Genomic DNA, 20484 nt, shown 5'->3' with positions numbered 1-20484 from the left:
GTTTATAATTACTTCGCCGTCCTTCTGACATGGGACAATTTGGAGCTGTGTGCACACTGATTTCTGACCAGTAGATTCTGTTCCATAAATCCTCCACTAAATTAACTTCAGATGGCTGACATCACCATGTCAGAATCTCACCCAATGTAGCTACAAGTTAATAAATTGACCCCCTAAAAAGCAAGATATTCTCTCCCTTTAAATTATGCTAGGACTAGTAGGGAATGTCAAGTTCTTCTAGTTCAACACCTCATTCCCTCATGTACTCATTCATTCAACAAATATTTCTTGGAGACCGCCTCCATACCAGATTAGGTCCCTGTTCCCAAGTCTCTACAGTGTGATTGGGAACACAGGCACTGAATACTAAACTAAAAAATTATTTCAAGTGTGGTAATTATTAAGGAAGGAAATGCGGTAATATGATAGAATTATTGTGGAGGAGGTAAGAGATGAGCTATCTTAAATGGGTTGGGATATCCATGAAAAGAACCCTTCAAGAAGCTGACATCTGAGCTGAGATTTGGATGAAGACACGAAGCCAGTTGAGGTTATAGGCAAAGAAAATAATGGTGCCAAGGCCCTGAGGTGGGAACAAGAATAATATAATTGACAAAAGCAAGGAGTGAGAGAGAGTCAAACTAACAGGGGCTGGAGAGGTAGGGCAGGACACAGAACTGAAGTTAAAGAACTCACCCAGGGCCATAGCACTATACACGAGTAACCAAGGAAGTAAAACGGAGGTTACAGAGAAGTGACATGCACAGTAGACGAGACAAACAGTCCTGTGGAATAGTGACATTTGAGTGGTAGAAGGAAGAAGGGTAGCCCAGGAAATAGAGATCTCAAACTCAAATGCCTTTAGCGGCCAGACAAGTATCATAAACATGTGAAGCAGGCATTGGTAAGAGACAGGGAGTTGGGGGAGATGCAGTGACCTGAAGAATGAGTGACATGCCCAACAGCATTCAGACTCATTAAAAAATACTTTGCAGGCAAAATAAAATACATATGTGGAGGCAAGCAGAGCCCATGGACCATCAATATGCAACAGTGATCTGGAGGAAACGTAGGAAGCAGGCTGAGAATGAGAAAAGTCAATAGAGCCTGGTCACCCATAACTCAGAGGAGAGCTACACTTATATTTCTATGACCTACATTAAAAAGTTTATTAGGCAGTAACCCAAGTGCTTATTCTGATGACTACAACAACAACTCACACTAGTTGTTACAGAACTTGCCTATAACCGAAAAATAAAGGTAATGATCCAATGGGTCAGATTTGTAAAGATTGGAATCCTAGAACCAAGGGGTCCCTCCAAGGACTGGATGTAGAAGTCCTCCTGAAGAATCATGGCCATCCACTCTGTGCCTGCATGGATCTGGGAAAGGGAAACCCCCACACACCCCCAACCACACACACACATACAAGGCACTGTAAGTGTTCAGCAAGTTCTATCAATTTGATCTGTTGTTACGTGGAGCTGATATCTGGCTCCTTTTAGCCCCAAAACCCTAGATTTCCACCCCATCCCCGCCAGAGACACACAGATCATTTAACTTTTCCCACCTACTGGCAAATATTTAGAAACAGTGACTCTGTCACTGCCTTCCCTCTGCAAGTCTTCCTTTCTCCAGACAAAATATCTCCATCACCATGTCCAGACTCTGCCATCCCAGTCACCTTTCTGTGAACCTTCTCTAGTTTGTCACTCTCTCTCTTGAAACAGGGCCCAGGGAGAACACCACATTCTTAGCTGATTTATAATCTAGGGCTTCTTTAGGCATCATGTTCTATTTCCGCAGTATTGGAAACACAATTGTGTTTTATTGAGCCCCATCTCCTTTGTCCCTGTTCCCACTCCCCACCCTCCAAGGCAAGTGTGTTTGTTGTATTTCGTGGACAGATACATAATCTAGAGTGAGAGCTCCCATCAGCATAAAGAATGCTGTCCCTCATCACTCTATCATTTCTGATTAAGATCACTCAGTCTAATGTACAGTATGTCTTGTACCAATAATGCCTGTGCAATGCTTCATGCTCCTTGTGCCAGTTTCTAGACATTATCTTATTATGTGCTGAAACTGGAAAAGTATATTTTTGTACAAAGAGGAAGATGAATCTGAGAATGAGTAGTGAAAGGCAGAGGAAAAATTGGAAATCTGACCCTTGAAAAGAGTGTTGAATGGAAGCATCCAATGACGTGGCTTTGCATCTAAGTTCTCCCTTTACCCACCAACTGCAAGTTCTTTTAGAAACAAAATTAATGATCACAATAAGAACAGAACCACTACCTATCAATAAATGCCTAGTAGATACCAATCCCCGCAATGAACTTTTTAGGTACAGTATATCATATGTTTCGTATGAGCCTTTGGAGGGTGTTATCTCCATTTTTAAAGATAGAGCTTCAGTGACTTGCCCCATGTCACAAAATTAGCAGGTGACACTTGGATTTAAACCTAATTCGGTCTGTCTCTGAAGTTCAATCACTTCATAGTTTTATACCACAATCTCCCTTAGTGGGTACTGTCTATACTATATGACTTAGCAGTTAATTGAAAACAAAACAAAACAAAACAACAAAAAAACAGAACTCTTATAGTAATTCCATCTCCAGAGATGCTTCTCCAAATAGGGAGAAGCAGGAACATGTGTTGCCTCATCAGTGGGGCTAGAGACGCTGTGAGAGCATACCCACAAGGGCAAAAGAGTAAAGGAGGGGAGAAAGGCCACACGCCAACCTCAGCGTTGGACATCGTGTCTCAAACTGGGCTGAAATGCAGCCCCACAGCTCCTGTCATGAGCACATTAGGAATATAAATAAGATTTCAAGGTGACAGTTCAGCCTAAGAAAACAGTGTTTTCAAGCACTTTTAATAACACTTTAGCAGTATTCACTTGTATATAAATCATGTGCTAATTTATTCATTAAAATAGCCTGTACTTGGCAACATTTTATTAACCTTAGTTTATGCTAATAAGATCAGTACTCATATTTTTTAAAAATGCATCTCTCTATAATTACTCCATAATTCTGATTTTCTTCCAACTTGAACTAAGCCCTTACTAACTCCAAGTCACATTCCACATCTCATGAAAAGGAGTTTGAATTATGATATTATAGGATACAACTTTCAGAAAGCACAAATTTGGGAGAGAGACTATTCCCAAATCTAGCCACGATCAGAATCTCCTGGGCACTTTCTTATGCTCCCATAATTACTGATTCCAGTGTGCCCCTGCAATCTACTGGGTCAAAATCTCTAGGGATGGGATCTATGGGGAATGGAGATTTGCAGCAATTGGTCCAAAAACCAGTACTTAGAAACCAGTAACTAGAACATTTCCACTCTGCACAGGCCTATTGCAGCTCACAGGAGGCACAATATAGTGAGGGATATCCCAAAAGCATGATCACCAGTCACTGCCGAGGATCCAGTGAGTCCCAGAAAAATTAATTGTAAGTCTCATTATTAACTGATGACCTCCCATTCTTTATTTTTAGGGTTTGGGTAGCCATTTTAATACCTAGTTACTGAAAAAAAAAAAAAAAAACAATAAAAAAAAAAAAAAAAAAAAAGACAAAAAAAAAAAAAAAACACCTTACAAATATAAAACCAGGTGGAGATAATCGTAGGGATAGAGCCACATGATGAACAACCAAAATAAAAAAAAAAAAAATGTACTTTAAACGTCTAACAAGTGGTTAGAATAGTAGTGTCAAAAAGATGGCAAAATTGGTACCTCTTTCCTATCTGACACCTGTGATAGACACTGCTAATCAATCACAGCATTTGTTTCTGTTTCATCCGGAAACAGCCTCAAAACCCTTTCCAACCAAGCACTCAGGGCACCCCTGCCATCTGATCATTTGGGGAACATATGTGCCCTTCCCTGGCTAGAATAAGCAGTTAAACTGAAATTATCGTCTAATATTTTACATCAGCATATCCATTATAGGATATTTACCCCACATAGTGCACACAGGCCCCTGAAGTTTCTCAGGTAGATGAGACCATAGGAGCAGATCACCTTGCTACTTCATCTCTATAAGTGGTTTCACATTTATAGTTTTTAATGGAAATATCCAGAAATCAGTTAACTGCTAAAATGTTTATAATACATGGGCGGCACTCATTTCATTCAAGCCAACTAGGTTCTGCTGATAATTCAAAGTTTCACTTTGAATAAATGCTATTAGGAGTGGGGCGCCTGGGTGGCTCAGTCGTTAAGCATCTGCCTTCGGCTCAGGTCATGGTCCCGGGGTCCTGGGATCGAGCCCCGCATCGGGCTCCCTGCTCCACGGGAAGCCTGCTTCTCCCTCTCCCACTCCCCCTGCTTGTGTTCCCTCTCTTGCTGTGTCTCTGTCAAATAAATAAATAAAATCTTTAAAAAAAAAAACTGCTACTAGGAGAGACAAGCTGAGGTCCAAAGGGTCTTTAAAATTAAATGGAGCATCTGACTAGAAAAATAATATACGAGTCGGCTTGATTTCCATTGGTCAGCAGCACTATAGATTTTCTCCTGTGGAGACTCTGGGCCATATCGCCACACAATATTTAGTGTCCTGGTAAATGAGAGGGTGGAAATCACAAAGATACTTGCTTTCTGCCACATTTCATTTGAAAAAGAAAATCATTATAATTCATTTGTCTTTGGTTCCTGTCATGGCCATTCTCGGCTGGCTCCTTGGCTTCTACTGCCACTTCCCAAGTCATACTGGGTGGAATCCCATGTAAGCCCATATATCAGGGTGATGCCTAGTTCATCAGCTTGATTTCTTCATACCGACAGCCCCTGTGATCACGCAATAAGATCAGAGAGAACAGACCCACCTCATCATAGATGCTGTCATTCCTGTGAAAGTCTCCAGCCTTCCTCGGAAGAACGTGGACGTGAACATGCTGAAAATGAACGAGAGAGAAAAAAATGAAATGTGATTATCTCCCCATATATTTCGAGACTTGACAGTGATGCTCCCATGAAGCCCAATTACTCCACGTTGGTTCCTGCTGGATTAGTTTTCAGAGGAGGATGATGTTCACCTTCAGTAACTGTATCTGAAATCCATGGAGAATAGAGAGGCTCAAAACAAGAGAGAAAAATGTGGTGGCATAGATGACAATTTGAGTGAAATGCCAGGGTGTTTTGGGGAGGTCTGTGGAATTATCCATAGCTGTCAGTCTTGGCTGTAGTTAGCCAGTGCTTTGAAGTGACAGCATGGTTTAAAAAGGTGACTACAGGGACTCTGAAAGGGACAAGAAATCAAAATTGGCCAACAGAGAATTGTGTAAGAGCAAATAAGTGAGAGTAGCAAAGAGTGTGGGCCAAGTTACAGAATCATGGTTTTCAAATAAAAATCATTTAACAGTAATACAAATAGTCCTCCTTTATTAAACATTTACTTACTGTGATAAGAAAGCTCTATGCTTAGCATGGATCTCATGTACTGCTCTGAATAATCCCATGAGGCAACTTCTACTCTCAGATCCCCTTTACAGATGAGGAAATCTACCCTCAGAAGTGGTCAAGGCCCCTCAGGAGGTGACAGCGTCCCTGCAGGAACCCAGGGCTTGTGGCTCTTGCCCCCACACTCTTCATGAGCATCCATGCTCCTTCTGTGAGTTCGATCTATTAAAAAGCCTGTGTCTCCAGTCTATGAAAGCCCCCAGGTAATAGTCATAGCAATGTTGTTATGCAGAGATCATGAATCAAGGCACATCGCATATCTAATTCAATATATTCTTCAAGGCTAAACGCCATTTGAAAGTTTTACTTTCCAAATAGCCTCTATTGTACCTCGGCTAAAGTTAAACCTCATTCCTGCCCTTGAGCTATGTTCCTGCGTTTATTACAAACCGTGGGGAGGAATGTGAAAATGAAAAGCCTAAATGTAGAGAGGCAGACAAAGAATCAAACTTAGTCCCTGATCACGCCCACCCCTTCTTGATTACAGAGATCAGGCTCTGAGCTTCCAAAGGGCCTCTGGAGAATGTGAGATGAAGTGTCCCTGTGGCTTTGCTGCACACAGAGGGGAAAAATGATATGCTATTAAAGCAGAGGCAGGGAACAAGGCGGTCCAAGGTGAACGAACACAGAGGAGCCTCACATCAGCCCGAGTGCACAGTCCCCAAAGAAGGGCATGTTTTTGCCAGAATATTCTCCAGTTGATGATGGAAGGTAGTCATAGACTGTTCAGCAACTGGGACAGTGTATACTTAAGTTACAAAGATGGTGAGAGCATAGGGAGACAAGGGGAACAAATAAACAAGGAAACATAAGTTGCAAACTGCCCATGGAACAAAGTCTTAGGAGAAAGCAATGGAGGATGGGCTCAGGCTGGAATATGCTGAAGGACACAGGCTGGCTGACTTCAAGATGAGACCAGAAAAATGCCACAGCACAAGGAGAGAGCCCCCCTTGGAAGGAGGCTTCACTCGACCCTTGCTTCCCAAACCTGCAGCTCTCCTTCCCTCCTCTTGTTCTTTCCCCTTTCCTTTCTTCCTTTTCTCCTTCCTTCCTTTCTGCCCTGCTTCCTTCTTTTCTTCCTTTCTTCTATCCACCCACCCACCACCTCCCTTGTATGTGGAATAATCAGGTATTCCACACCAGTGCCCTGCAGTCAAACTGCCTACTGCGAACCTGATCGATCACTTACTGGCCGCGGCCCCTGACTCAGAAGGGCCTGGATCTCTGTATCCTTGGCTGCAGCAGGGATGGCAGCAATCTCTACCTCACATGGTCATTAAGAGGATTCAAATCCACTAAGCCTGCGCTCAGCATGCTGCTTTGTGCATCATCAGTACTCAGTACATGTAGCTATAGCACTATTACTATTATTATTATTATTATTATTATTATTTTCATTATCATTTTTTTGACCTTCAGACCAAGTAGAGATCACATCTAGGCACTAGATCCCACACCAGCAAGGAAGAGATTTAAGAAGTTCCTCGAGTGGGGTGTGTTTCTAGTTTATCTGTTGCTATGGCTTGTTTCTCTTGCATTGACCGGTGGTTTTCAAAGTTGAGCATGCACCTGGGCTTGGTGAGACACAGATCCTTGGGCCCCCAAAACACGCATTTCAAACAAACTGCCAGGTGGTGCCAACGTCATTGGTTTAGACTATCCTTCTGCTTCCTGACCTTTTTCCTACCAAAAGTGACCACAGGCACCAAGGTCACTAATTGTTTTGTCTGCCCTATCGGCTTCTGGAAGACCTACTAAGTGCTCCCTGGCTTCCTGCACTCTTGTCACCCTCTGTGCCTTTTCCTTAAGGATGTGCCTGTTGTTCATTAATGAACTAGGGCTGGCTATGAACTTAATATTATATGAAGGGAACCTCCTGGGTCCAGGCCCATCCCATGCCTCCTTTTCTTTACCTGGCCCACCTGAGTTTAGTGTTCAGGGCTATCTCTATAAGCTTTGTTATCACCCAGTCCTGGAAATGTCTTTCCTGATCATTGGTAACCACCTGAGATTTAGTGTGGCACTGATGATAACAAACAGCTCACTATGTAGGTGATTCTGCCCAAGGGCACAGACCTCAACCCAGCCTGATATCTTGACATAAATTCTTAAGTGACAATCTGATCACAAGATCCCGACAACCCACTCAACTTCTCAGAAAAGGGAAATCATGATAAACCCAGCTGACAACTTCACTGTTGTGAAGGAATACCATTACCACGGCCTTCCAGTAGAATGGTATTCCAATAAAACAAAACAAAACAAATACAACCCTATGATCAGCACACATGGGGATATTTTAACATAACCTGTCCTTAGTGAATTCATATTGAGCCTTGGTGATCATCACTTACTTTTCTAAGTGGTGGCAAAACTTCTACTTAATAAAGCACTCCAAAATTTTGCCAGGGTTTATTTTTTTGCTAGAGTTTAAATTTTGCTAGGGTGTCAAGCAGTTTAGCTGCTTGAGTTTTCTGAAGAATACTTCAGAAAAGCCATGACATATTCCATACCAAAAAAGTTTTTATGGTCAAGTAAAATTTCACAATGGTCATTAGCATATTATGGTATCAGGCAAGAACCACATTAAATACATTCAATTAAATATGTTCAATTAGCTACCAGGAAACTTATTTAATAATGAAGATCTCAAATCCTTATTTGTATAACATCTATTTATACTTTTCTAATACAATTATTCATGCAAAATTATTTATAACCAGGTGCTACTCTAGGAACCAGGGATACAGTACTAAACAAGATAAAATCCCTCCCCCCACAAAGCTACATTCCAAGAGGTGATGCAGAAAACAAACAAGCAAATAAATATACAAGTTAATTTCAGGTGAAGATAAGTGTTATGGAAAAAATATAGCAGGCAGAGCTAAAAATTCAGAATTGGGACTCTTACACATTTGAAGTTTGGGAAGAAAAAAAAGGATTCAAAGTTAAGGATATGGTGAGGAAAGAGACAAGTCAGGAGAGGGTCAGTGCTAAAGCTGAGAGAGGAGGGATTTTCAAGAAGGAAGGAATAATCATCAGTGTCAATGTTGTTGAAAGCTTGAGTTGGTTCCAGTCAAATAAGGGGGATAAACACTTAACTGAAAACAGATTCAATATCATTAGTCAGTAGTGAAATGCAAAGCAAAGCCACAATGAAATATCACCTCCTATTCAACAGAAAGGCAATTAAAGAAAAAAAAAAAGGTAAGACAATAACAAGTGTTGGCGAGAATATGGAGAATTAAAACCTTCCTACACTGTTGGTGGGAATGTAAGAGTATCACTGGTTTGGAAAATAGCTTGACACTTCCTCAAAAAGTTAAACAGAGTTTCCATATAACCCAGAATTCCACTCCTAAGCATGTGCCCAAGAGATATGAAAACATATGTCCACACAAAAACTTGCACATGAATATTTATAGCAGTATTATTTACAACAGTCAAATAGGGGAAACAACCCAAATGCCCATCAAGCAGTGAATGCATCAATAAGATGCGGTACAGCCACACATTGGAACATGATTCGGCCATAAAAAGGAAGGAAGAACTGCTAAGTCGAAGAATTATGCTAAATGAATTATGCCACATGAAAGAAACCAGACATAAAAGGCCAGATATTGTCTGATTCTATTTATGTGAAATGTCCAGAAAAGGCAAATCCATAGAGACAGAGTAAATTAGCAGTTGCCATGGGAGAATAAGGAGTCACCACTAGAGGGCATGACGTTTCTTTTGGGGATGACAAATATATTCTGGAATTAGGTAGTTGTGATGGTCGCATGACATTGGGAACATTCTAGAAAAACTTGGAACGGTATACTTTAAAAGAGTGAATTTGATGGCATGTGAATTATTTATCAATAAAGCTGTTATTTAAAAAAACTGATGTAGATTTAAGAGAGAGGGGAAGGTAAAGAAAGGGAGATAAATAAGCACAGGCAACTTTCTAAGGAAAAGGAGTCTTGGAAAGAAATCAATGGTTCTACAGGCAGAGGAGGAAGGAAATCACTTTTTGTTAAATATGGCTGAAGTTGTCTCAGCCTACTAGTTTCTATAATTATTATAACCTTTTGTAGTTGAAATCATTGTTAGCATTTATTTAAAGCTCGCTCCATGCCAGTCCCTAGGATGATTGTACACCATTTCAGTGAAGCCTTCCAATACACCCAAGAGGTGATTAATAATAAATGCATTATCATGTTCAGGTGACAAAATAGACCCAACGAGGTTAAGCAACTTGCCCAAGCTCCTGTAGAGAGTGACCAAGCACTGAAATCTGAACCCGCATCTGTCGTGACACCATCTCTTAAGAGGCCACCCTGCTTCTCTCAAATCTCCATTCCATATATAAAGACACCTCCTTGCCGCGGCTCCTTGATGCCTCTCTCAAGCTCCATGATTTTTCAGTCATGTCTTTGATCACATCTGCAAGTCCTTTTGGGATCATGGGATGGAACTGGCCTTTGTGTAGAAACTTTGATTCACTTACTGCGGTGTTATCTCCTGAGTTCCATTTCTATCTTACTCTTTCCTAGTTGGAAGTCATGCCCAGTATCGTATAGATGAACAAAGTTGTTCAAATGGCAAGTCTTTGTTTCCCTCATTTATTAAATGTAAGTCATTTGCATCAATCAGGAGATCCACCTTTTCTTGGTCCCCGTGGTTGAGCACATTTTAGCTTTAAAAGCCCTTTCTGTTATCTCTCAGTTTTTCTCCAAATGTGGGATTTCTCTGAGTTTTAATACCCTGCCAACATTTTTGTAGGCCCTGCCTCTTTTGTGCTGTGGAGCTTCTCCTTCCCTTTTGAACACACCTACTTTACCTCATACTCACTTGAGGATGGTCGGTGTCGCCACACTGGTGTCTTTTGCCCTTGCTGGACTACAGTGCGAGTTGGTTATAAGGGATACAATCATGGCAAGGGGGAAGGGCAAAGAAGGCTAGAGGGAAACAGCTACCCTCTCCATAACTAGTGTCCTGCCACCCCCAGCTGCTGCCACATGAACCTCCTCACTCAGATCAATGAGTGACCTCAGAAGGCAAATCTGATTCTAATAAATAACAAAAACCCTGCAGATCAGGGGCAGATAGTGACCCCTCCAGTATGTTCACGTCCTACTCCCTGAACTTGTGAATACATTAGGTTCCATGGCAAAAGAGAAGTAGGTTGTAGAAAGATTAAGGCTGCTAACCAGTTGCCCTTAAAATGGTAAGTGTGTGGATGATCTTGGATTATCCACCTGGGCCCAGGGTAATCACAAGGGTCCTTTTTTTTTTTTTAATATTTTATTTATTTATGTGTGCCTGGGTGGCTCAGTCGGTTAAGCGACTGCCTTCAGCTCAGGTCATGATCCTGGAGTCCCAGGATCGAGTCCCACGTCAGGCTCCCTGCTCAGCAGGGAGTCTGCTTCTCCCTCTGACCTTCCCCCTCTCATGTGCTCTCTCTCTCTCATTCTCACTCTCTCAAAATAAATAAAATCTTTAAAAAAAAATTTATTTATTTATTTGACAGAGAGAGAGCACAAGCAGGGGGAGCGGCAGGCAGAGGGAGAGAGAAAAGCAGGCTCCTTGCTGAGCAGGGAGCCTGACATGGGGCTCAATCCCAGGGCCCTGGAATCATGACCTGAGCCAAAGGCAGCTGCTTAACTGACTGAGTCACCCATGCGCCCCATTTACAAGGGTCCTTAAAAGTGGAAGAGGGTGAACATCATCAAAATGTAAAACACTGGGCTTCAAAGGATACCGTCAAGAAACTGAAAAGTCAACTCAGAATGGGAGAATATTTTTGTAGATCATATATCTGATGGGGCACTGTATGCAGGATGTATGAGGAATTATTACAGTGAAAGACCAAATTCCAACTAAAAAAATAGGTGAGGTAGGAATAAGCATTTCTCCAAAGGAGATATATAAATGGAACAAGCACATGAACAGAGTCAGCAGGCCACCCTGTCTCAAGACTTTCACAAAAGCCAGCCTCCTGCCCTTCCTTCTCTGTTTTCCCAGTGAAGGCAGATGAGAATACTTAGAATCAGCTGAAGTAGGACTGCCTAGGGAACCATAGAATTGACTGTCTACAGTGGAACTTTTGAGAGTGAAAGGAGGCCTGTTCCCAACTACACTGGCCTGTTTATAATGACAGTCCTAAGCCTGGACTATTCCAAATAAACCCAGACACACGTTCACCCATATACTAGTTGTGTAGTTGGGAAGGACAGTGGTATCACAAAGATGGGATGTGACGTCTCCTCAACCTGCCTTAGTATCTCCACTCTGCCACTGTGATCGATTTGGTGACCCTGGATAATTTACTTGTTCTCAGTAAGCCCCGCTTCCTCCTCCAGAAAAATGGAGACAGTCGTAGCTCCTATTTCTTCGTGTTTTGGATGTGCTAATACTGTTCTCACAGACATGGTAGCTCCTGGTATAATGGACAATGACTTAGAAATGGATGGGTGAATGGTGTGATAGTACGACAGATGTCTAAGTAAAGTCCTTGACTTATGAGGAAAAAAAATAATTAAATGATGTGTCAGTGTTCTCTTTATAGAAAAGAAGTGGATTAAATTTAGGGGATTCTTCGAACACGTGTGACATAGCCCACATCTCTTGAGACACCAGGTCTCCCTCAATCAGACACTTCAAATGACAGCCTCGGAATAATGGGTGATGTGTTTATTTCTTTTTGATACCCAGATTATATACGTAAAGCTATTTATATAAGGGGAGGGGAATAAAAGGCCCAGAACTTCTTTTTGAGACCAAAAAAAAGGTTCTATTTGGTGAAAACAGGATGTTTTGCCTTTTGGAAGTCAGGGAGGAGTAGGGGGTGGACATCGAAAATCTATTGTAATTTGAGAATTAGATTCTGTGGAGGAAGCCAAAGGAGTGAAAAACTAGAGGCAAGATAATGGGCAGGGAGACTGTGTTAATTCCTCCTGCCCAGATGTTTCTCTCCACATGGCCACCACTCTACCGCCATGCTTCCCTTTAATTCACTTAGGAAAGGAAAATGGAAGAAGCCACTTGAAATGTAATTGTCTCTTGCTGTTCCTGTTTGGGCCTATTATACAAACAGTAGGGAGATTTCTCATTTTGTTCTGTTTATTGCAGTAGGATTAAAAGGAGGAGGAGGAGGGGAGGTGCTTCCAGCACCTGCTTTCTTAATTGACAGTGATTTCCTTGCCCCCCAAATCCAGTGGTTTTTAAACAAAGTCAGTACATTCTCTTCAGCAACATCAGCATTTTATAAACACATCATTAAGACAGGAAAGGTGCTAGAACTAAAGCAATAGCTCCCAGTTCCTGCTCGGGGTGAACGGCCCAGATGTTAGTCACCTTTTGAGTTTTCTCCTCATTTGCAATCAGTGCTTTTACTTTACAAAGACAAGTGATAGAAAAGGCAAGTTTGTCTTCCTGGGGGCCCTCTTTTGAATTTGTGAGTGATGGGTAAGGAAGTTGTTCTACTTTTTTGTTTTGTTTTGTTTTTTGTTTTTTTTTACTTTTTTTTTTATTCTTATGTTAATCCCCATACATTACAACATTAGTTTTAGATGAAGTGTTCCATGATTCATTGTTTGTGCACAACACCCAGTGCTCCATGCAGAATGTGCCCTCCTCAATACCCGCCACCAGGCTAACCCATCTTCCCACCCCCCTCCCCTCTAAAACCCTGTTTGTTTTTCAGAGTCCATCGTCTCTCATGGTTCGTAGTTGTTCTACTTTTTATGTGTTCATTTTGTTCTGAATTTCAGCGGAAGTGCTCCTTAAAACAAAGAAAACAAAAATCATCTCATGTGATCCAGTCCTTGGCTGCGAAGATGAGCTACTCATGCTTGCCGTGCGGAAGATGGCGGGAACTGATTGGCAAAACAGATGCACTGACACTAGCTCATGTTTGCTCAGTTCTCCGAGCTTCCGTTCTCGTGAAGGAGAAATTGAAGAAGAGCCTGCCAATTATTTCTATGTCCTGAGCTTAAAGCCAAAAGGGAAAGACACATTCCCAGGCTCTCAGAGGGCAGGGACATTTTATACAGCATTGCATTCCATCATCTTGCTTTTATTTGACTTGAAAAGACCTTAATTTTTAGAAAATTTGAAATTTAAAGCTGTGTGGTCGCTAAAAGCTCCTTTAAACTCTCATTGTGGTTTGGAGCCATACATCATCAAAGCCATGATGCTGAGATGATGTGCTGCACCCACATATCATGGGAGCACTATCCGTCTCATGATATATTATTATAATTCACAACTGGAGCACCACCATTGATATATGGCTTAAAAACACAACCGTTAAGCCAAAAAACTCGACGGGGTCTCCACAAATTCTGGGAGTTTTGTTTTGCTTTTTAACTGAACTGGCTTTTTAGCTTTTATTTTTTTCTTAAAGTCTCTCAACTTAACTGGGCCAGTCTGGACACAGGAACAACACTGTGTTTCTTCTGTTTCATGAAAGGCATACCAGTTGCTTGAACATGGCTGATATTCTAAAGGAAGGAACTCTTTGACAGGAGGGTCAGAAGCCATCACTGAGCCTGTGCCTTTTGAGAGACCACTAATTTTGTTCTTGAGTTGACTGTGTCAAGGTGTCCTCAAAGCCCCATGCGCAGGAGTACTCCAGTGACATTTATTTTGGAACTACAAAACCCTACTTCCCAAAGCAAGTAAGGCAGAATCTGACCATAAAGAAAACACAGGCTTTGGGGTGGTTGTGATGGTTCAGAATAGAGCACATTTAACAAGCTCACTACAGAGCTGAGCCTTCTGGTTTAGAGTAGAGGCAGACTGTCAAAACTATTTCCAGAATTCCTGCGGTATAATAGAGAAATAATAAAATTTACTGAATATTTAGAATATGCTAGCATTGGCCTAAGCACTTTATCTACATATCTCCTTTTATCCACACAATGATCTTATGTGTTAGAATACTGGTTTTCTCCAAACTGAGTGTTGTTGAAGTGGGGGGTGGGGTGGGAGGGATGGGGTGACTGGGTGATAGACACTGGGGAGGGTATGTGCTCTGGTAAGCGCTGTGAATTGTGCAAGACTGTTGAATCTCAGATCTGTACCTCTGAAACAAATAATGCAATATATGTTAAGAAAAAAAGAAGAAGAAGAAGGTAGCGGGAGGGGAAGAATGAAGCAGGGGAAATCGGAGGGGGAGACGAACCATGAGAGACGATGGACTCTGAAAAACAAACTGAGGGTTCTGGAGGGGAGGGGGGTGGGAGGATGGGTTAGCCTGGTGGTGGGTATTGAGGAGGGCACATTCTGCATGGAGCACTGGGTGTTATGCACAAACAATGAATCATGGAACACTTCATCTAAAACTAATGATGTAATGTATGGGGATTAACATAAGAATAAAAATAAATAAATATAAGAATACTGGTTTTCTCTCTACTTGAAAGGTGAGGCAAGGTGAAAGAATTTATAAATGAAGACATTGAGGCCTGAGGAGAAGGACTGAGCAGGTTGCTTAACCCAGGGATGACACTTACTATTGGCACTGTAGTATAGTTAGACGTACCCCAGCAGAAGTTATAAGCCAACTGCCCCATACGCTACTCACCCTTAGGATGGTAAGCACTTCTGCAAGAGTCCCATAAAACAACGATTTTGTATAAATCTGAGATCAATCCTGTACACATGTTCTCAATTATCTCTTGGTTCATCATTGATTTTCAGTGATAGGACAGCTTCAAGTTTTTATAACTGTTCAGCAAGAAGAAAGTCGAATGTATCATCACTGCCCTTTAAAAAGTTGACAAACTCGAGCAAGATTTACAAAACCATGATAAACCCATGTAAATCTGGTCATTTTTCCGGCAGGAGGGCATGCTCATGCAACAAGACAGGCGGAATTCCAGGTATGTTGGGGTTAATGTAGAGCATGAAATCAGCCATAATGCCTGGCTTGCTAAAAAGGAACAGAGGGGCTGCTGGGAGCGATGGAAGGTTTCGGAGAAGGGCGTGGGCCTTTGGAATGCCGGGGCCACTTTGCCGTTGGAATGCCGAGGGGAGGTGTCTTCCCCGAAGCTTTCCTAGCCCAAACAGCTGCCCTGTGATCTAAGAGACGTATGCATTGTCCCTTAGGCTATGTTTGGCAGCACTGGTAGAACACGCAGATTAGCATATCGTATCTTTCCCGTAAATAGATCCTCCTAGTTCCAGTAAGACCCCTTGTCACACATCCCGTGCTTGAGAAACAGTGATAAGAATTTGTGATTATCCTGAAGGACCAATAAAAGTGGGAGCAAAGAAGAGCAAAGGGTCTTCCTCTCTGAGCGTTGACTCCCCTTGCCTTCTCCTCTCTGTCACAGCAAAGTTTGGAGTCCTCTTTCATCCATCGGTACAGGGATTGCTGGCCATTCCTGGCAAGGTAGACTGACTCAAGGACAAAAAAGTCTTCCCATTAAGCCACACATGCGAGGGTTCTGTTTGCTGCTGGGCAGAAAGAGCACCTTAGTGACAACTCCAGTAAAATGACTTTCAAGAGACACAAAGAATGTTTACGGATTTGTCATCCTTGTATTTTATCAGCAATTGTGGTAGCTGCTGTGTTTACAGTACATATCCTTGATAAGAAAAATTACACAGCGTTCCTTCCTCCATGTGGAGTTCCTTCTCTCTCATTTCCCCCCAACTTGTAAGAGCCAGTTCAAATGCCACCTTTTCTGAATAGCCTTCAGACTCCCCAGGGCTCCTCTGATTCTTTGAATGTATTTCAATGTCTGCTTTTCACTATAAAGTACCAAAAATTACAGGTGCCTCTCTTCCATTAGTCTGGAACTCTGGGTTATTCCTGACTGTATTTTTCTCCTGATTATTTATTTCCCCCAATCCTACATACCATAGTATGTAAATAAATGCTTGGCAGGTGGACCAGTGGATGGGTGGGTAGATGGGTGGAGGAATGGATAGATGGATGGGTAATAGTTGATTGCTAAGTGTTCTTTATTAGGTTGCTTTAGGAGAAAGAAGAAAGGAACCTCATATATACAGATTCTCTTGGCCACTCTTGTCTTTTCCCTCTGCTTAAGAGTTCCTGCACACACAAGGATGTGGCCTCTGCAGAGCCATTTGATTATATCGCACACTCATTCCTCTTTTTCCCACTGAAAAGTATTTTTTGTTTTTACAAAATTGTAAGTTTGAAGGTCTTATCTTTCCAGCTTCATATAAGTCCTTTTTAAAAACTCCTCAAATACGCTTGAGTGTCTGGAGCAAATAGCTCATCCTGAAAACAATCAGATTTGTACAGACTGCCAAGGGGATGTATTCTTTGCTCAGCATTAACTTTAATAAGAGTCACTGTGGTTCTCTCTCAGGAGAAAAGAAGAAACCCACCCTTTCTTTGGATAACTTGTGACCTTGACAAATTAATTCCAGGATGTTCCCTTTGCTAGAAAGAATATCTAGAATATGTATTTTTTTTTTATTTATACACCATATCAGAACATTAATCCACAGTTATTCCCTCTGGGTGTTTTTCTGTTGGGTATACAATAAAGGATTTGGATGCAAATGAAACAATTATGGCATTTTTCCTTGTCTTACTCATTCTGTGACAAATGCACATTGCTTTACTGTTTGCCATACACATAATTACAGTTCTTTAATTTATGTTTCAATAAAATGTATAATAATAAACGTTTACTGCTCCATGAGTAAACATTCAAATGAAGCCTCTAATGGAGGTTACATGTTTCGAAGTAGCTCTGTGGCTTTCTAGAAATCTTGCCCTCTACTTAATGAGCATCATTTCCATAATCTGTGCTTTCTTACTTAAGCCTCCATTTAGGAATATTTTACAAAGAAAAAAAAAAAAAAGTGAAATATTATCAGTCCAAAGGGAAAAAAAAATGTTAAGGGGATCAGCAACTTGTCCCGTTAAAGGGACAGGACAAGCTTTCATGTCCCTCCAGAGACAGTGATACAGTCATTATGGAAATGGTGCTTCCTAATTATCTCACTAGCCAAGTGCATCACTACCATAGTTTTCACCTTTAATATCTGGTTTAAATAAAAGTGATGAGAAGCCCAGAAAGGTCAGCCATGAAAGGCAAGCTTGTGCTACTTCCCTTTCTAGTGCTAACAGAGAGACCAGGAGGCAGACCTATAAATTCACGGGGGTCAGGCTAGGACAAGATGGACGCTCCTGGGTGTGAAAACAGACACATGATTTGAGTATCAAATAGTTACCCAGAAGTAACTGAATCCAGACTAGATCCTAAGTTGGGTTTCAGGCTGATGGTGTCACACTTTATTTTCAATGTGAGTTATTTTTCAGGAACATTACTTAATACAATTTTATGTCATTATCATTTCAAAAGGTTAACCTATTTCAAGTAATTTTTACAAAGTGTGTTCCAAAAAGCAGGTGCTTTTAAAAATAACCAAAGCATAATGATATATTTCTTTTCTCTCTGTCCAACAGTGACAACTGGGTTGTTTAACCAGAGAGGGAAAAAAAAAAGGTGCCAGATAAAATCAAGGAACAAAGATCCTTTGCGGTGTGATAAGATCCGGATACTCAGTCTCTGCGGAGTAGTGACGAAATGCGATCCTTCGTGACCTGTCAGCCTGCTTTACTGGTGGGCTGGCACACCATTTAAACGTTGTCAGGAGGGAATCATTTTACATAGTGAAAAGTTGTGTTTCTTTAGCATGAGTAAATATCTCTGGGCCTGCATGCAACATCTTGAGACTATGCTGTTCACTTACCAAAGGATCAGCAGCAAGCAGGGAAAGGTTCCTAAGTGAAGCTCCCCCTCTCCCACCATTTTGTGATTTGTTATGAATAATTAGTTCCTTGCTTTAAATGTTACTGCAAAATCTTTCAAAGGAGCATTCTCTTTCCTTAACACGAGCTGAATACAAGATTTTCACCATTTCAATATGGCTATTTTCACATATGACTCCAACAAAATAAAACATTCAGAATAAATAGAATTTAGTGTGATCCAAATTTCATTATCAGATTTCGCCATTGGATTTTTTTTTCCACATTCCACTTTTCTCTTGGTACATATGCTTTCTTGTTTTCTAATGTTCCTGAATTCACAAATTAGGCAGAACCATCTTTTGGAGGGTTACATTTTCTTTCTAACTCAAGTGAGCAGGTATTGACCTGGGAGTCATGCTTTTAGAAAAGACATCCTCTTTTAGGATGGGCCAAATCTCAACCTACAGAGCTACTAAGTGGAGCTGCTACTTCTTACAAATGTTCTACCTGGATATGCTATAGAGAGCACAAACTTCAGAAATGAGATTCTTTTCAAAGTAATCATTGTGAAATATACCAGAAAAAAAAAAACACCCCACCCAACACCCTGCAACCCAGGAGCACTGATCTGATAGCTCAAGACAGGATAAATGACTCCGATTAGGCCACTGATCCCCAGTTTTATCGGGACCTCCTAAATCATTTCTCGGTTTGGGTCTAGAATGATGACACTAGGAGCATCCAGAGGACTGCATATCATCTCAGCCTCGCTCCCACACAAGGAGCCAGGGAGATTTGTGGGACCCTGTCTGGTGGCTTTGAGGCTCCAACGATGAATGCTGCTAAGGCAATAATAATAAAAAAGGAAACAGGCAGTGAGGAAAGCCCGGGAACCATCTCTCGTTTTTCTCGTAATATACTTTATTGTTCAATGAGACAGAGTGATTCCATAGGCAGTGCCCAGAAATTAGATGATATGAGAAATCAATAATGTTTCCTTTTCTGGGTGATTTCAATGACTGAGGCCTTGGGATTTACGTTGACTAAACTTTTTTAGTCCAGAATGGCATGCTTGCTAGCTTCTGTCTCCATGGTTCCATGTGGACTGGCCATTAATGGAAGACACACTGTATCATATCCCTTAGTTCAAGCCCTCCTCTGGGGGCGGGGGGGGAAGGGGGGAGGCAGGAGCACCTTACTGTGTTGGCAATGACTCCAATTTGTTAGGAATCTGCCCCTAGACCTGAGATCTATAGTGGTAGAACCCTTTTAGGAACACTTAGCAGGAAGGTTCCCTCATGGCATGGATCAGAATTGGTTGTCCAGGTGGTGAAATGAGGTGAACAGCTTATGATGACTTTCCTCTGCCTTTTGACCTTCAGAATTAACTTTGGGTCAAGGAGGGCCATCCGATGGCTGACCATCCTGTTGCACATAATGTCTTACTGGTGTTGGCTTAGGACACTGTTGGGCCCTAGCTGCTGTCAGCCTTGGCTTAATTCATTAATGTGATGAAACAATAATCCATCTTTTAAAAACGAGTTATGCAAGCAGGCCATGCCAGGCCCATGGATGTGAAAGTTGGAGGACCACATTTTGCTCCTGAGAAATGTCACACCTTTGTCAGCAAAGAGTACAGGCAGAGAGCATCCCAGATAGTGGTGAACAACTGTCTTATGGCCAGTGCAGCCTGTCAAGTGCTCTCCGTGGACACACAGCCACCGAGTCTAGATTTCAGGGCAAGCATAGTTCTCACTTTAAGCCCAGGGACAGAAGGCTTAGGTCCCTGGCCCCACATCGCGCGTTAACAACGTACGCATTCTGCAGCTGGATTCCCTGGCCTCAGGTCCTGGTCCTGCCACTCACCAGCTGTGGAGCCTGGACCAGTCACTCACCTCAGAGCTTCCGATCCCTCCTTTGTAACACCTGGGCTTGCTGTGAGGACTGAATGGATGAGTACTGCAAAGTACTAGGACTTGGAACCTAGGATGCCCCGAGGCAAGGGTCCACCAGATGCCACCGCGGTTGCAGGGCCCCCACCCCCCTCAGCCATCACTACTGCTACATGACCACAAACATCCTCTGCTCTTTAAATTAAATTTTTAAATACTCATTAAGCAAGTCCTCTTCCAACTCTCTTTTAAGGACTTCAAACCCTTTAAAAAAAAAAATTATTCTGTTGAAGCCTAATCTATAAAACAGACAGAAGTAGAAGCATTCTCGAGACACCATGGTGTAAACCCCACACCCCTATCCTGGCCTCAAAAAAGCCCCGGAGCTT

General features: G+C 41.9%; 1 protein-coding gene across 4 annotated transcripts in view; it reads right to left on the bottom strand.

Annotated features, from left to right (window-relative positions):
• The window catches only part of FHIT (fragile histidine triad diadenosine triphosphatase), a 1481620-nt gene that overhangs the window by 171118 nt on the left and 1290018 nt on the right, over nucleotides 1–20484 (bottom strand). For all 4 annotated transcript variants that reach the window (XM_034997431.1, XM_034997432.1, XM_034997430.1 and 1 more), the window contains one exon: nucleotides 4840–4908. In XM_034997431.1, coding sequence (XP_034853322.1) covers nucleotides 4840–4908 — 69 coding nt within the window. The remainder of the gene's footprint in view (nucleotides 1–4839; nucleotides 4909–20484) is intronic.

This window comes from Mirounga leonina, unplaced genomic scaffold, assembly GCF_011800145.1.
Source record: "Mirounga leonina isolate KUSES-001 unplaced genomic scaffold, KU_Mleo_1.0 Mir_94, whole genome shotgun sequence".
Lineage (NCBI taxonomy): Eukaryota > Metazoa > Chordata > Mammalia > Carnivora > Phocidae > Mirounga > Mirounga leonina.
This window is presented reverse-complemented; position numbering and strand designations above follow the sequence as displayed.